The sequence below is a fragment of the Myotis myotis genome, unplaced genomic scaffold (assembly GCF_014108235.1).
Source record: "Myotis myotis isolate mMyoMyo1 unplaced genomic scaffold, mMyoMyo1.p scaffold_m19_p_2, whole genome shotgun sequence".
In the NCBI taxonomy this organism is placed as follows: Eukaryota; Metazoa; Chordata; class Mammalia; order Chiroptera; family Vespertilionidae; genus Myotis; species Myotis myotis.
Window position 1 is genome coordinate 151,327,983 of NW_023416324.1, and position 17,843 is coordinate 151,345,825.

General features: G+C 38.8%; 1 protein-coding gene across 3 annotated transcripts in view; it reads left to right on the plus strand.

Moving 5' to 3' along the window:
• GRAMD1C (GRAM domain containing 1C) overlaps positions 1–17,843 on the plus strand; it is an 84,563-nt gene that overhangs the window by 60,009 nt on the left and 6,711 nt on the right. For 2 of the 3 annotated variants that reach the window (XM_036350267.1, XM_036350269.1), the window contains 8 exons: positions 3,040–3,177; positions 5,987–6,105; positions 8,335–8,477; positions 9,232–9,335; positions 10,684–10,860; positions 12,201–12,258; positions 14,644–14,754; positions 14,976–15,081. In XM_036350267.1, the coding sequence (XP_036206160.1) occupies positions 3,040–3,177; positions 5,987–6,105; positions 8,335–8,477; positions 9,232–9,335; positions 10,684–10,860; positions 12,201–12,258; positions 14,644–14,754; positions 14,976–15,081 (956 nt within the window). The remainder of the gene's footprint in view (positions 1–3,039; positions 3,178–5,986; positions 6,106–8,334; positions 8,478–9,231; positions 9,336–10,683; positions 10,861–12,200; positions 12,259–14,643; positions 14,755–14,975; positions 15,082–17,843) is intronic. The other variant, XM_036350270.1, reaches the window with a different exon arrangement.

The following is a 17,843-nucleotide window of genomic DNA, read 5'->3' on the forward strand; positions in this document are numbered from 1 at the left end:
TAGTTCCTGCTGTTCAATCAATTTGCATATTAGGGTTTTATTATATAGGATAACCCCAGGTGGAAATAGTTGATTTCATGTACTTACTTCTTCAAACAAATTTACATACCAGAGGTATTATTGTTAATTTCCTTTAGTGTTACCACAGATTCTGTTTTTATCATTTATGATACAGAGCAATTTATCTCATAAGGGAGCTTAAATGAACTATGAAAATATTATATTGAAATGCCTATATGAGAGGGATTTGTTTCCTCCTTAAATGTGAACAAGAACTTTACTTGTGAAAAATTATAGCTCCAGGGCTCCTCAGAGAAATGGCTGCTTCTAGGGCTGGGATGAGGAATATACACAATGAGCTTGGAGCGTCTCGTAGTGCCAGAAAATAAAGTACCTAAAATAAAAGGGAAGCGCAACCAAGGGACACAGGAGTCCACCTGAAAGAGCTCCTGATGGCCACATAAAAAAGTTGGAGCAACAAAATAAATAATTCTCATGGACTAGAGAATAGAGTAAGTTCACACTGATATACATGATTGAATAAATATACAATGGAGGAGAAAACACAAATCTTCTGCACAGAGTTCCAAATAATGTATGTAGATACTCCCTCTTCCAGGAGGTGGAGGGTAATTCTCTCCTTGAGTGTGGGCTGAACGTAGTGACTCATTCCTAACAAATCGACTGTTGGAGGGGGAATATGGTAGCTCTGCAATGGAGAAACCTGCCAGACACAACCTTAAACAAGCGATCAAGGTTAGCATCATCACAAATCATGTTGACATGTCTACCGCCACCTCCCCAGTTTGATGTGGAGGGCACTTCACCTTTGTGGTGTTCTTTCCCCAAATCCACAGCCCTGGTCTAATCACGAGGAACCCTCATGAGCCCAGAGTGAGTGACATGCTATAAAACATCTCACCAGTGCTCTTCAAATGTGTTAAGGCCATAAAAAAAAAAAAAAAAAAAGGCAGGAGGCGGGACTGTCATAGATTGGAGGAGATTAATGAGTAAATGCAACATGGTATTTTGGATTGGATCCTAGTTCAGAAAAGGACATTATTGGCTGGGGGTGGGGCGGGGGGAGAGTATTAAAGCCTAGTTTAGTTAATTGTACATCTACAATTACTCAAAAATAACATGATTAAAAGTATGGTTGCAAATTCAGAGTTCTATAAATAAAAATAGACCCTAAGATATTTTTAGTGTTCTCAATAGCCACTAAACATATTTACATACCAGAGGTATTATTGTTAATTTCCTTTAGTGATATCACAAATTCTAAATTTGTTCAATCAAAAGTAGTTATTTCATACTCATTGTCAAGCATTATGTCAAGCACATAATGTACATTGGTGTTTAAAGTCAACACGGTCCCTACTCACATGGAACTTAGAGTTCAATGCAGCAGAGAGACAATAGGCAAGTCAATAAGCCAACAAAAATATAATTACAAGTTGGGATAAGTTCTGTGAAGAAATGAGCTGGATCAAGAGAATCACCTGTACTTACTTGTATTCTTTGTGAATATCTGAATTATTTTTACAATGAACATATATTACTTCTGTTGTCAGAAGGGCTATTTATCCAGCCTAATTGGGAAGCTGCCTCACAAAATCTTAGCAAGTTGCCTTGTTTCAGTGATTCATTTCTATGCAGAAGGAGCCATTATTTGAAATTGCAGTGGAGAGCTTTTGCCTACAAGACTAAGTCAATATTTACTTGACATCTCTAAGTTCTGTGCATCTGTAGCAAAGTAGAGAGACACAAATCATTTAATGATGGAGAAAAAGCAATAGTTGGGATGAAGACAGAGCTAGAAAAGGTTTTCTGATTCTTAGACCAGTCTTTTACTTTCCCAAATTGCTTCCTGTGGTGTAATACTGGTGGATGCTCTACACAGACAATTCTTAGAACTTGATTTCTGAAATATAGGGAGTCATGGGCACAGTTTCCATTTTGTATTGATTGGGCATAATCCTTGAAATAATAAATAACCCCAGTCCTGAAATCGTTAAAATTACATATTGGATTGCTTGACTCTATTTCCCTTACTTTACCAGGCTCCTATGCCTAGCTGTCTTTTCTTTCTGATTATTCTAGGTTAAACTCCTGGAAGTATAAGTAGAGGTTAAGTTTGTGTGTTTTGGAGCTGTAGTGATTTCCAGTTCCAATTCGGTCACTCCCTAAGTGTGGAGCTTTGGCGATCGCTCCGTGCCATGGAAACGATGATGACACCGCTTATCTCGCACGATTGCTGTGAGGATGAGTGAATATTTGTAAGGTGCTTAGCACCATGTATAGCGTATAGTAAGTGCCGCAGTAGCAGGGCTGTTTTATACAATGTTCCCTAGGACTATGAGGAGAGGCGAGCAGATACTGCTTCTTTAATTGTGGCCAGTAGTTTTCAACCTCATTATCATTATTAGGTTCCCAGAAAAACATGTAATATTTCATTGGACATTATTTAGCTTTGAAGCATACTTTTCAGAAGGATTTCTTCTTTTAATGTGTGGCATTAAGAATAGGATGTGAATACAGTGTTACCTGACTTGGGGGGTCAGCTCTGAGAACGTATTCAGGCTAGTGAGCGAGTCAGTGCAGCAGGTACTAGAGCCATTCACACTTTATATGTTTGCTGACTGCAGGAGCACTCAGAAATGCGGCCTGCTAAGTGCGGTGCTATATACTGCTCCATGCATCTCAGTTTTGCCCTTGAAACCTTTGAAATACTCTTTTGAAGGATACATTATGGGAGTTTGATATCATTCAAAGTTAAATATTTCTCTATCTTTTGGGTATTGACAATTGAAATATTGATCATTATAGTTTAATTAACTATATACTCTTATGTATAGTTATACATCATGCATACGTATGTACACCAATTTAGAGTTTTTAATAGTGCCCTGAATGTGCTGATCACTGTAATCACATTTAAAAACTATTTTGTACCACAAATAAGCAAACAAAACAAAACCTTAAAATTACCTTTCCTTGGTTTCTTCTCTTATGTTTCTGTTTTTTTCCCCCCCACAGAAAATATTCCTGAGAAAGATCTTCGTGGAAGACTTTATATCAACCGCGTTTTTCACATCAATGCTGATAAAATGTTTGAATTGCTCTTCACCAGTTCACAATTTATGCAGAGATTTACCAATTCTAGAAATATAATAGGTTGGTTTTTGTGTTCTTATCTGACAAATTTGGAAATATTTTATTCTCTCTAGAAGGTTGAGCCTATATAAAGTGATTTACATTGTCAGGGGGGAAATTAGGTTCTGACATTACTATTGTGATATATAAACTAGTGTTTAAGTGTTTTGATTAAATTCACATATAAACAGTAGTTGTCCAATTAGTCAGATCCTACCTACGATTCCATTCAGACCCTTTGAAAACTAAAACTCTATTTATTTATTAATGTAGCAGTTCAGTTGAGTTGAACCCATTTTAAAGGGGTGATTGTGGAACAGCTGGATGCTAGTAGAGTGTAAATTGGTACAATCACTTTGCAATATGGTTTAGCAGAATCTACTAGAGCTGATCCTGTACCTTCTCTCTGACTCAGCAATTCTACTACTAGGCGTATATTTTTCAGAAATGGGTACATGTGTACCATGAATGACATGGAGAGAGAGGAGAGGGGAGAGGGGAGAGGGGAGAGGGGAGAGGGGAGAGGGGAGAGATGTGACAGACACATTGATTGACTAGTTGCCTCCCGCATGTGTCCTGGACTAGGGGCGGGGAGCGAACCACAACCCAAGTAAGTGCCCTTGACTGGGAATCAAACTGTGACCCCTTGGTGACCACACTGCCTAGGACTGTTTCCACTTTTTGGTTATTGTGAATAATGCTGCTGTGAGCACTGATGTACAAACATCTGTTTGAGCCCATGCTTTCAATTCTTTTGGGTATATACCTAAAAGTGAAATTTCTGAATCATAAGGTAATTCTTTGTTTAATTTTTTGACTGTTTTTCATAGTGGCGACATCGTTTTACATTCCCACCAGCAATGCATAAAGATTGCAGTTTCTCTACATCCTCACCAAAACGTTATTTTCATTTTTGTGTGTGATAATAGCTATCCTAATAGGTGTGAAGATTCACCAATTTTAAACCTTATTAATCAAAGGATTCTTAAAGTATTTGTTCTGAAATTCCTGATTTTTATTATTTCAACTCAATAAATTAAAATGGCTCTCTTGCCTTTTTTTTTTGTATGCTGTTGCCATTTTTCTTAAAATTTCATCCCCAATTTTTTATACCTTGAGGTATTGGGGAACTTTACTTTTCCAAGATGTTGTGAGTTAGATGATGTCATGGCACATGAGATTCAGTAGGTTTGTTGGTAACATTGGTGAAAATACAAGTAGAAGACACTTTTTGTTATCCTTGTTGATGGCTGCTTTGTTGAATAGTTTTAACAGCAGCATTCAACAATATCTTTCAATTCTATTGCTGATTCACAATGGATTATTTGTATAATTTTTCTGAAACAGGCTGGCATATGACCAAAGTAACCTTTGAATAGCATTTTAGAATTTTACAGCTTTCATGTAAAGAAATAATTTGTATAGCAAATTCTGGATGATATATTCCATGGTTTGTGATGTTGCTTTTTTAATTTAGTTGTAAGATTCTTCCATATACTCAAAAGGCAGCTTCAGGGTCCCTCTTTAAATCCCTAGACCTAGGTGTATGAAAGAAAATGAGTAAAATCGGGTAGATCATAATGCCTGGCTTCATTCCTCTGATGATAGGTATTGGGTTAACTAAAGGCTTCTGTATCTTAGGATGCTGATGAATAGCAGCCAGACGACGAATTGCCCAAGTCCATTTGTGCTTAACAGCATTAGATGACTGAGTCAGATCTTTGAATAGTTCCTGATGCTGTTACCTCTACTTTACTAGTCTTTGGCTTCTAAGATGACCTTGCTGTGTAGTGCTATATTCTAAAGGTACATTCGGTTCAAAGTGTGTTTCTACTCACTGTGTTGTTGCTAAGCAAATAAAAGAGAATTTTGACGAAGGCCTTGCTATAAATACAGAGAGATGATCCTGTAGCGCGTGCTACATAGGCGACATAGTTATTTGTATTCCTCCACCCCCCCCTTATTTAAAGATTTCAGCAGCCAAGCCATTAACATGATGTGCCTTCTCATTGACATGATTTCTCCACGAGCTGGGATCCAGGCCACATTGTTGTATAAGGACACAAGGCTTTGTCTTAAATGATGGGAATGCTGAGTGTTTTTTGGTCTCTGTTTGAAAAGGCTGGTGCTATCACTTCTTTTTGTAGATTATGGGGGAGTTATTTATTTTTAAATGTTTTTATTGATTTGAGAGAAAGAGAGAGAGAGAGAGAAACATTGATGAGAACGAGAAACACACTCCCTGCACACCCCCTCCTGGGGATCGAGCCCACAAACCTGAGCATGTGCCCTGACCCGGAATGGAATCAGCGACTCCTCGGTGCATGGGATGACACTTAACCACTGAGCAACACTGGCAAGGGCAGTAACTGGGGACTTTAAAAAGCAGCCTACAGATGAACCAACTTTTACTTTATCTTAGAAAGAAAAGTAAAAAAAACGTATTAATAGACAACACTTACAGAGGAACCGCTGGCCCGTGGGCCATGTGAGGCCCGTGGAATCACATGGTCTGGCCCTGCCAAGGCATTAGGGGTGAGTTAATGTTTGACCAAATGTAGCAGGCTAGTTTTTAAGTTGACAATTTTGTTTGGTCTCCGAATGATGTTATAAATATCAACTGGCCCTTGGCAGGAAAAAGGTTCGCCACACCTGATAGAAGTAAATAGATCTTATATGTCACATATAAGAAGAGTGCCTAACAATGACTTTTACTTTTGGATTGGTCAAAAATAAAATTTAAATAATTCAAAAACTACCTCTTTCGTTCATTTCAAGTCACACCCTTCAGATTTCTAGAACTAACTCACTTATGCTTTGCTGTGAGTAGATGTAGTATCTACCCCTTGGAATGTGGAACCTGGAGGCAGTCAACTGAGAACCATGACCTACACCATAATGCTTAATAATCCGCTTACCGGGAAGTGCACCACCGCCACAGAAAAGCAGGTACGTCCCCTCCACAGAAAAGCAGGTACGTCCCCTCCACAGAAAAGCAGGTACGTCCCCTCCACAGAAAAGCAGGTACGTCCCCTCCACAGAAAAACAGGTATGTCCCCTTACCAGTATTCCAGAAGAATCACACATGTGGGAAGAGAAAAAAGGCCTTTCTCAGTCACCAGTTCGCAAAACAATGTCAACCAATAAATGGCAAGAAGAAAAGGGAGCAGAAACTGTTATAGATTAAAAGAGACTTAAGAGGCATTTCAACCCAATCCTAATTCAAACAAACCACCTGTAAAGTACTCATGAGATTTAAGAAATTGTTAACTTTTTGTCTGTAATGGTATTATAGCTGTATTTTAAAGGAAAGAATATTTATCTTTTAAAGAGACATACTGAAAAATTTATAAAGAGATAAACATATTTATGTGTTTACTAGAGGTCCGGTGCACGGATTTGTGCACGGGTGGGATTTGGCCAGCCTGCCCCATCAAGGCCAATCGGGCTGGGCCAGCCAGAGGAAGGGGACGCCGAGGTTGGCCCTGTCCCCCAGTCAGGGTGGGGGGGCCGATCGGGGCCAGTGGGAGGGAGGGGTCCTGGGCAATTGGCGGGCCACCCCCCCCCCCCACCCGATTGAACTATGGTTGAACTTCCAGTCAAGGGGACAATTTGCATATTACCCTTTTATTATCTAGGATGGATGAAATTCTATTGATGTCTGGGATATCTTTTAAAAGTAACTAGCCAGGCAGAGGATGGTGTGTGTATGTGTGTGAGAGGGATTGTGGGACTGGGGTATAGATGAAACAGGACTAGGCAGAGTTAATGTTGTTGAAGCTGGTTGATGAGCTTATGAGGGTTCATTATGCTTAATTTCTACTCTTGTGTATGTTTGAACCTTTTATTTTTATTTATTATTTTTTAAAATATATTTTATTGATTTTCTACAGAGAGGAATGGAGATGGATAGAGAGTTAGAAACATCAATGAGAGAGAAACATCAATCAGCTGCCTCCTGCACACTCCCTACTGGGTATGTGCCTGAAACCAAGGTACATGCCCTTGACTGGAATCGAACCTGGCACGCTTGAGTCCGCAGGCCGATGCTCTATCCACTGAGCCAAACCGGTTAGGGCTGTTTGAACCTTTTAAAAAAATAAGTGGGTTTAAAAAAAAAACAAAACTCTAATGGCAGGGCTGGAGTGGCTCAGTTGGTTGAGTGTTGTCCTGTGCACTGATTCCGTTCCCATGGGGTACATATAGGAGGCAACTGATCAATCTCTCTCTCTCTCTCTCTCTCTCTCTCTCTCTCTCTCTCTCTCTCTGTCAGCATGTCCTCAGGTGAGATTAAAATAATAATAATAATAATAATAAAATAAAAAGAACGCTATTGGAATTTGATTTGCAGAATCACGCCAAGGGTTAGGGTCAAATAACTAGAGGGCTGCTGCGACATGGGGAAGAGATGATAAGATATTTAATACCCCGCTCAGTGCCAGCATGGCACTGTTTTATAGCAGAGCTTGTGTTTGGCCAATTTGTGTTGAAGTATAGTGCATCTGTTGTGCAAATAGTTTGAAAATATCTGTTAACATCTGAACTAATTATGCTATTGCAGTTTTGTCCATCAGTGTTAAAAATGTCTTAAATTTTTTTTTTCCAAAAGAATTTCAGACAATTAAGAAAAGTTTGGTATTTTGGTATGAGATGCTTTGATAACCTTAGAGAATAGGTATAAAAGGTATGATTGCAGTAAGAAATTTTTGGCCAGCAACCACTTCAACCTGTTTAGGAAAAGCAGTTTTTTGTTTGGTGGGCTGCTTTTTTGGTGAAGGGGGGTTTTATGAAACTTTGATGAATTTGGGGATGGGGTCCTTAATTTGTTCAAATGATTTTTGAATTGTTTCCTAACAGGAACATTTAAAATTCTTTATAAACTAATAATATACATAAGAGATTATATGGTTGCTTTCTCCTCCTCATGTCTAAAAGGAAGAAAAATAATTACACTATGAAATGGCGGAGAGGCAGCAAATACCATTTCGGCAAGTCCCTTCTTCTCAGTTCACAGACAGCACAGCCAACATGGAGGCTCTTCTGGCTTTGTACATAGGCTTGGCATGTCTTTTGTAATTTCTGAAAAAGAATTCTAATATATATATGTTCGGAATGGGCAAGGAATCTGATATATTAAACATGCACATGCAAAATAATTTTTTTATCGTATTTTGGCAGACACTGTATAAAGAAAGTCGGGAAGCACAATTTTATTTGGTAGATGCAGAAGTGGTGACGCACGATGTCCCCTACCATGACTACTTCTATACCGTGAACAGATACCACATCTTCCCATCTTCTGAGCAGAAATGCCGGTTGAGGTGAGCTACTGCAGATGAATGTTTTAGTCCGGAGAGATAGGTTAGATTATGTTCTGGTAACATAGTAGGAGTCCTAAGATCTTAGTGGTAGCTTTCCACAACAAAGCTTTATTTTTCATTCAAATTACACATCCACCATTGGTCAGCAGAGGGGGCTCCTCCCTCCACATCCAAGCCCATGGAGGTTCAGACATCCTGGAGCTACACAATCCAAGAGTATGTGTCATTTCAGCTGCTACAGAAAGAACTGTGCTCGCAATTCAGTAGCCAGAACTAAGTGCGGGACCCTGTTTAATGGCCAGGGCCCTGGGAGTTCTTGAGGAGCACATGGTCGCAATGGGAAAGAAGAAATGTCGGTGCATTAAAGTTAACGATGTGCCATCAGACACTTGGCCTAGTCTTAGCCAATGTACTTATCGTCAACTAATTTATGAGCACTGGAGATTTTTTATACAAGGCGCTTAGAAAATTTAGACTTTATTTTGAGCTTTTTCTGCTATTTAAGTAAAGGAACTTCAGGATGAGAGAAAGGAAAGAAATAAAATGTCAAGTACTTAGAAGGAAAATTTGATGACGTTATTAATCATACATAGTAATTTTTGAAAGAAGTCATTATCAGTGAACACATTTTCTTTTATAATCTAAATGACTTTAAATCCTTTCAGTTCCTCACGGAATACAATCTCATATTTAATTGTAATGTTAATATAACTAAGTTCTGTCTTGTAAATAAATATTATTCTTATCCTGTTAGAGTTTCCACAGACGTGAAATACAGAAAACAGCCATGGGCCATTATCAAATCTGTAATTGAGAAGAATTCCTGGAGTTCATTGGAAGACTATTTCAAACAGCTTGGTTTGTAAATTTCTTGATTTATCTATTTTTGCAAAGATAGCATTTATTAACAAAATGGACTAATTATTAATTTGGATTCATAGCAGAAACTGGTAGATGATGTTGGAATGACTCCCACTGAAGTGTGGTTATGACTACCCCACTTGGAATTTCAAACTTCTAATTTTCATTGGTCTAACAAACACTTAATATAATTCTTACTGTAAGCCAGATATTGCTCTGTGTGCTTTATAAATATCAACTCATTACAACCTATGAGGTAGGTATTATTATTTTTTTCCATTTTACTAAACAAGAAGTATTGAAACACAGAGGAAGAGGTTAAATGATTAGCCCAAGATCACAGTTAGGAGATGTCACACTTGCCTGACTCTGAAGGAAGCTGACTGCAGTGAGGGCCTACCTACTGGATCACACATGTGCACCAGCGCTTGTTAATGTATGGACAGTTCTCAGCCCACATCTGCCTTACCAACGCAGCTTTCCTGGGTTTGTGCAGGCCCACTACGCAATGGTATAATGTACATGCGTGAATTTTGTGGAGGCGGGTACTAGACTGGGGGAAGTAATACAGTAATTCTGCTCGGATATTCCTTAAAATATACACGAGAAAAAAATATACCTACATGAGCATAATTAGTTTTAGTTAAAGCAAAGCTGGTGGTCAGTCAACTCGGGTAATTTGTCTGTCATCCTCTAGATTATGGATTATTTTATTTCCTCGCTTTTCTTTCTTTGGTTATTTCATTATTAAACTCCTAATCAGGAGCAAAGAAAATGAAAATCAAAAATTAGTTTGGCCACTGGATAATGAGCTTCTAATGAAAAAACCTTGTAAAGGTAAAGGTTGAAACAACTGACAAAAATGAGTTTTTTAGGCTGTTTGCAGATTTTCTTTATTAGGGCTTCCTTTTTTTGCAAACCCTTATTGTAAATTAGTACGATTATTTGCTACTCCTTCCTTTGAAATTGGCCATCAGGTACCATAATCTATCTTGGAAATCTTTCTAATGATCTAATATTAGTGGGTAGCCTGTTGTTTCTATAACTGAAATCGTTACATTAATATTTAATATAGTACATGGCAAATTTGCTCTGATGATCCCATCATTTATTAATAGAGTTCATTCTTCCTAGAATAATGAAGCCTTATTATGGGATCACTGTACTCTCTAAAACTTTTCATTAAGAGTAAGATTTGAATGTAGGCCATAAGAACCCAAGTAATTGTTAAAGAAAGTTTCTAAGGCTTAAAACAAACAAACAGAACACAAAACAAACACCATATCCACTGTATCTTACAGTGGAGAAGCTTTCTCTAATACCTAAAGATTTTTTTTCTTCTTAGAATCAGATTTGTTAATGGAAGAATCTATGTTAAGTCAGCCCATTGAAGACCCTGGAAAACTTAGTGGCCTACGAAGGAGAAGGCGGACATTCAACCGAACAGCAGACACGGTTCCTAAACTTTCTCCTCAGCGTTCTTCTGGAGACGGGGATTTAGACGACAAAGGGGATACTGCAGGTAGCTATTATCTGGTGGAAGATTTTAGTTTGCTTATATGAAGCAGAATATGTCTTTTGAGCAGTTGCAAAATAGCAGGCGTATGGTCAATAGGAGTATCTTATTGGATCACATGGCATTTTAAAAAATGGACATTTTTATAAAAACTCATACCTGACAGCCCTGGACCAAATCCTTTCATAGCAACAGTTAGTTGGAACTTAATAGTAGCTGCTGCATTAGACCATGTCCCCAGTCACCAGTCCCCACCATTTGTCCCGGCTGCTGGACACTTCGCTCATTAATTTCCTGCTCAGCACTTATGGACATTTGATTTCTACCCTTGAATGTACTACAGTGATTATATGTTTTAATTCTTATATACTGTCAAGGCCAGTCCAGCAAAATTACAAAGATGGAACTTCTTTATTTTTTTAATCCTCACCTGAGGACATTTTTCCATTCATTTTTAGAGAGAGTGGAAGAGAGAGGGAAAGACAGAGAGAAACATCGATGTGAGAGAAACACATCGATTGGTTGCCCCCTGCACACACCCTACCAGGCTCCAATCTGGGGAGGAGTCTGCAACCAAGGTATGTACCCTTGACTGAGATTGAACCCCAATGCTCTATCCACTGAGCAAAATGGGCTAGGACGGAATTTTGGCTTTATTATCCTCACTGCTCTCAATGTTGAAGACATCCTGCCTGTACTAACGTTATTTCCTCCCTCTTGGAATTATAAAGCTGCAATACCTTCTCGTCCTTCTACATTATAAAATGCTCTTCTAAGGCTATTTTCCCCCCTCTTTTTAAAAATAAAAAATATTTAATGTTGACATTGCAGGTGTTCCCTTTCCTCCCCTTTGCCCACATCCACCCACTCCCGCCTTCCCCTCCCTTGGCCTTCTTATTTCTCAGTGTGACTATGTTCAAGCCAATGGCCCAATTTTGGAATTTCAAAGTATGGGCAATAGAGAACAGGCAAAGATGACTTAAAATTTTTTTAAAGGAGGGAAGTATTATACATAAACCTAGCTCAAATATTGTTTGCCGAGATAGAATTCAGCTAGAGATCATACATGATGTGTTGAATTGCATATTTAATTTTAGAGCAAATTAATTTGTACTATAGGCCAAATTTGGAGGATTCATGTAAGTTTTCTTTTTGTAGATGTGTTTCATATTACTCAGGATATCAGAGACCACGAAAAGGAGCAGGGAATTCACCCTAAGTCACTTTGTCTTTACAAATAATTTTTAAAAATCTCTTTTCTAGTTCTTTTCAAATGAAATTAAAATTTGATTGGTTGTAATCATCATCCTGATTTTAATGCAGCCTTCTTTGTGTGTGATCTGTAGGAAAGAAAAAAGAAACGGAAAGCTATCACACCGCCCTTATTGTGGTGATGAGTATTTTGTAAGTATTTATTTTGAATACTTATTTAGTTTATGATTTCACTTTTAACAGTTTACAAAAGGATTGATGCATTTGTATATTATTATGTAGCACTTGCCACTATTGGACCAGTTTGGGCCTACAGATACAGTAATTTTATTTATTTATTTTAAAATATATTTTATTGATTTTTTACAGAGAAGAAGGGAGATGGATAGAGAGTTAGAAACATCGATGAGAGAGAAACATCGATCAGCTGCCTCCTGCACACTCCCCACTGGGGACGTGCCTGCAACCAGGGTACATGCCCTTGACCGGAATCAAACCTGGGACCCTTGAGTCCGCAGGCCAACGCTCTATCCACTGAGCCAAACTGATTAGGGCGATACAATAATTTTATAGTCTTCTGTTTCATAGTTGTTGATGTATGATTTTCAGAAGAATTATTAAATTTATAAATTATAAAATAAAATGTTTTTATTTTTTAAACTAATTTGATTGACTTCTTGTATCATAAGTTTTTATGAGATGTTCCATAAATTTAAACGGAATATCTATATATATATAAAAGCCTAAGCAACCATTATGATGGAATGACCGGAACGACCAGTCCACCAGTCACTATGATCCACACTGACCACCAGGGGGCAGATGCTTAATGCAGGAGGTGCCCCCTGGTGGTAAGTGTGTTCCCACAGGAAGCTGGGCTCACAGCTGGCGAGCACAGCTGCAGTGGCGGGAGCCTCTCCCGCCTCCGCGCAGCACTGCCGAGTGGGGAGCGACGGCAGCAGGCGCAGCAGGCCAGGATGAGCGTGCGCGGCGTGGCGCCTGGCCCTGGTATGGGCTCCTCCCTGGCCGCCTGCTGCTTGGCGCACTGCTACATCCCTTGGGAGATGTCTGACTGCCATGGGAATCAAGCCTAAACCGGCAGTTGCACATCCCCCAAGGGGTCCCAGATTGTGAGAGGGTGTAGGCCAGGCTGAGGGGACACCCCTCAGTGCATGAATTTCTTGCACCAGGCCTCTAGTTTATTTTTATATGCAGACTGGTGAAATCCCAATAATGCTATATTACTCTTTTTTATTAGACCAGTAATCCTTGCCCTTTACTGTGAATAAGAATCACTTACTAAAATGTAGATTTCTCAGTTCCAGTTTCAGAGACTGTGTGTAGGTCTTGAGTAAGGATCAGGAATCAGTAATTTAAAACACTGCAGGTTATTCTGATGAAAGTGGTCTGAGGGTCACATGAAGAGAAATATGTAGTGGGCAATTAGTGTGAATCTCAGAGTGTTCTACAGGAGTCCATTTAGCCTGTCATGTTTAGAGTACTGTCATCTACATGGCCATATGTGAACCTTGAGGTAGTCCATTAGATTCTATTTAATTGGTTCTGACAGAGTGATAGACTCTGGAATTTTTTTGGAATGAAGTTCTTATATCAGCTGTTTTTTCTAATTACAGATTTCAGAACATAGGAAATAATTGTTGTGCCTTTGAGTTTTATAAAAAGGATTTCATATTCTGGTTAAGTCAGTTTGCCATGACAATTTTGAATAGTAAATATTATTAATGGTCTTTTGTATTATTACTTTGCAGAAGGTTTATACTCAAAAAATTGAAATGTTCCTCTATGTATCATTTCAGTGTTATAATAATTTCATAATTTGATTTTCTTGTTACTACATAAGTTTTCATTTTAAAAAAATATCCTCTTCTGGATGGATAAAGGAGAATACTGTATATTTTTAAGGGCAAATCAATTTTAACAGAAAAAAAATGAGATATGCTACCTATATATTTGCATATATGTGTAATAAGAAATATATCCACTTACTTGAAAGGCTGCTGTGAGAACCAACAGAGTAAGTTCATGTAGCATGTAACATTTTATATCTGATACAATTAATATATATTTCGGATATGATACTTTCTTTGTCCAAGTTGAACTTGTGGAAATTTTTGCTGAATGGTTATTTTTAAAAATTTATTTTGGTTTCCACTGGGAATAACAGGTACATCATGATCTACCTAAGATTAGTCCATATTGATCTTCATTTTCTGTTTGAAGTATAGCATTATGGGCTTATAACTGCTTAAGCCAAAAAGCACCCAAAAACCGATATTGAAAGCTTGCCTGGTAGAGGTCTAAGCTGGGGGTCACACCTCAGCACGGAGAGATGTCAGGGACTATTGTCATTCCAGTTACTTTCTTTTTTCTCAGTGTCCATTTCATACTTAAAAGTAATGATGTTAGGTTATAGGGATAACTGATTTAAATACCAACAATAATTGGAAATTGGTTGGGTAATGTACATCTGTGAAGGCTTGGCCTGTTTTCTCTGCATTAGCAGTGCTCTAGGTCTGGATAAGAGGGGATTGACCGGGTATGCTTTGCTCTGCCCAGCTTGCTGTTCCTGGTTTTGTTGAATGTGACACTGTTTATGAAGCTGTCAAGGATAGAATATGCTGCTCAGGCTGTTTACCGTCTCCACCTCCAAGAAGAGAAATCTTTAAAGTAAGTTTTTCCTCCCTCCAAGCTGTTATTATTTCAGTAATTCCTTAATGTAAAAAACAATTCCCATTTTAGAGATTTTGGCCTGCTAACTTTTCTGTAGTCACGCTGTTTTTGTTCCTTAATTTCTTGTTTTGTTTGTAAATTTATGGAGCACTAGTGATTTCTAGAAATAAAAGATTAGCAGGTATTCCCCTGATGTTTAAATGGTCTTCTTCTTTCAGTTTAGCCTCTGACATGGTGTCAAGAGCAGAAAACAATCAAAAGCATAACGATCAGGCCCATCGCTTAAAAGGAGTGCTCCGAGACTCCATCGTGATGCTTGAAGAGGTAGGCAGCTCTGTGTCTGCTTGTATATCTCTGGTTGTAAGAGGATATTTTGTATGTCATTATTTGAAGAAACTTCCTCCTACAGGTACTACCCTTGCCAGTTTCTGGATTTTGCATATTACATATACTAGAGGTCCGGTGCATGAATTCATGCACAGGTGGAGTCCCTTGGCCTGGCTGGTGATTGGGCCAATCGGGGGGGTGCTGGCTGGCTGTGGGGAGGGATGCGGAGGTTGGCCCCAGCAGCAAGCTAACCAACGGCTGATTCCGTGAGGAATTGGGCTCCCTTCTCCCTCCTGTCTGGGTCCAGGGTAGGGGTGAATCAGATTCGGGGCTGTCAGGGCCCCGGCCGCTAGCTAAGGCAAGGCCCATTCAGTGAGGAATCAGGCTCCCTCCTCCCTCCTGTCTGGGTCTGGGGTGCGGGTGAACCAGATTCGGGGCTGTCAGGGCCCCAGCAGCAAAGTCTGGGTCAGTGCACGTCATAGCTACTGCTGCTTGTCAAGTCACAGTCATAACGGTCCCTTAGGCTTTTATATAAATAGCCACTTGTATTTTTTTTACAAAATGGAAGCATACTACACACACCATTGCATTTCTTCTTTTTTCAATTGATAATATATTTTGAAGATGTTTCCATATCATCATATATACACCAACCTGAATCTTTTTATTAATCCTTCTATATGAAATTTTATGCTTAATATTAACTCTTGGTTAATAGATACTGTATACACTGTCATTATTTTATCTATTGACCATATATCTTGGAGATACTTCCATATCAGTATATAAAGCACCTTCTCTACTTTTCACAGCTACACAGAATTCAACTATATAAATGTGCCCTATTTTTACCAGTTTTCCACTGAAGAATGAATATTTACTATATTTCAGTGTTTTGCTATAAACATTCTCTCTCGAACACAGCATTATTGATATATGCCACTTAGTTCCATGAACCAAAATTTAGGATTCCCTTTGAAAAATAAAGATTAATATTTCCATTATAATATATATGCTTACTTTTCAAAATTGAAAAATAGAGAATAGAAGAAAACCTAAGTTTTAGCATTCAGACATAATTACTTTTAACATTTTATTACCTTTCATCTTTTTATTCTATGTGTAAGTTTGTTTTTTAGGAAATTCATCTATTGAGCATTTCTTTTTTTTAATATATTTTTTTTTTGATTAAGATATTACATATGTGTCCTTATCCCCACGTTACCCCCAACCCCCCCCCCCCCCGCTCATGCCCTCACCCCCCCGTTGTGCATGTCCATTGGTTAGGCCTATATGCTTGCATATAAGCATATAAGTCCTTTGGTTGATCTTTCTCCCTTACACCCACCCTCCCCTACCTTCCCTCCAAGGCCCAACAGTCCAATCAATGCCTCTCCGTCTCTGGATCAGTCCTTGTTCATCAGTTTATGTTGTTCATTATATTCCACAAAAGAGTGAGATCATGTGGTATTTATCCTTCTCTGACTGGCTTATTTCACTTAGCATAATGCTCTCCAGTTCCATCCATGCTGTGGCAAATGGTAAGAGTTCCTTTTTCTTCTTCCTCTTCTTAAAGAATACCTTTCAGCATTTCATATAATGCTGGTTTGGTGGTGATGAACTCCTTTAGCTTTTTCTTATCTGTGAAGCTCTTTATCTGACCTTCAATTCTGAATGATAGCTTTGCTGGATAAAGTAATCTTGGTTGTAGGTTCTTGCTATTCATCACTTTGAATATTTCTTGCCACTCTCTTCTGGCCTGCACGGTTTCTGTTGAGAAATCAGCTGACAGTCGTATGGGTACTCCCTTGTAGGTAACTGACTGTCTTTCTCTTGCTGTTTTTAAGATTCTCTCTTTGTCTTTTGCTCTTGGCATTTTAATTATGATGTGTCTTGGTGTGGTCCTCTTTGGATTCCTTTTGTTTGGGGTTCTCTGCGCTTCCTGGACTTGTAAGTCTATTTCTTTGACCAGGTAGGGGAAGTTTTCTGTCATTATTTCTTCAAATAGGTTTTCAATATCTTGCCCTCTCTCTTCTTCTGGTACCCCTATAATTCTGATGTTGGTATGCTTGAAGTTGTCCCAGAGGCTCCTTACACTATCTTCATATTTTTGGAAACTTTTTTCTTTTTTTTCGGTTGGGTATTTTTTTTTTCTTAGTATTTTAAATCTTTGACTTGATTCTTGGGATCCTCTTGTCTGCTGTTGGATCTCTGTATATTATTCTTTATTTCAGTCAGTGTATGCTTAATTTCTAGTTGGTCTTTTTTCATATCCTCCAGGGTCTCACTAAATTTATCAGCGGTTTCCATAAAATTCTAGAAAAACCTTATAAACGTGGCCTTGAACTCTATATCCAGTCGTTTGCTTTCCTCCATTTCTGTCATTTGTGACCTGTTTCTTTGTCTCCGCATTTTTTATGCTTCTGTGTTGGTAGAGAGGTTTTATGTGCTAGGTGTCCTGTAGGGCCCAGTGGCTCAGCCTCCCCAGTTACCTGAGGTGGACACTCTTGGTGCACCCCCTTGTGGGCTTTGTGCACAGTCTTGTAGTTATGCCTTGATTGTTGTAGGATCACTGGGAAGAATTGACCTCCAGGCCAACTGCCAGTGAGAATCAGCTGTGTCTGCAGTGGGAGAACTTCTGTGCTGAAGACACCCTTCTGGGGCAAGACTTGCTTCAGTGGGGCTTTGGTGCTCACTGAGTCTGCGCCCTGAGTGTGTCCCTTATGGATCTGAGGAGTTGTAATCCAGATGGTCCCCCT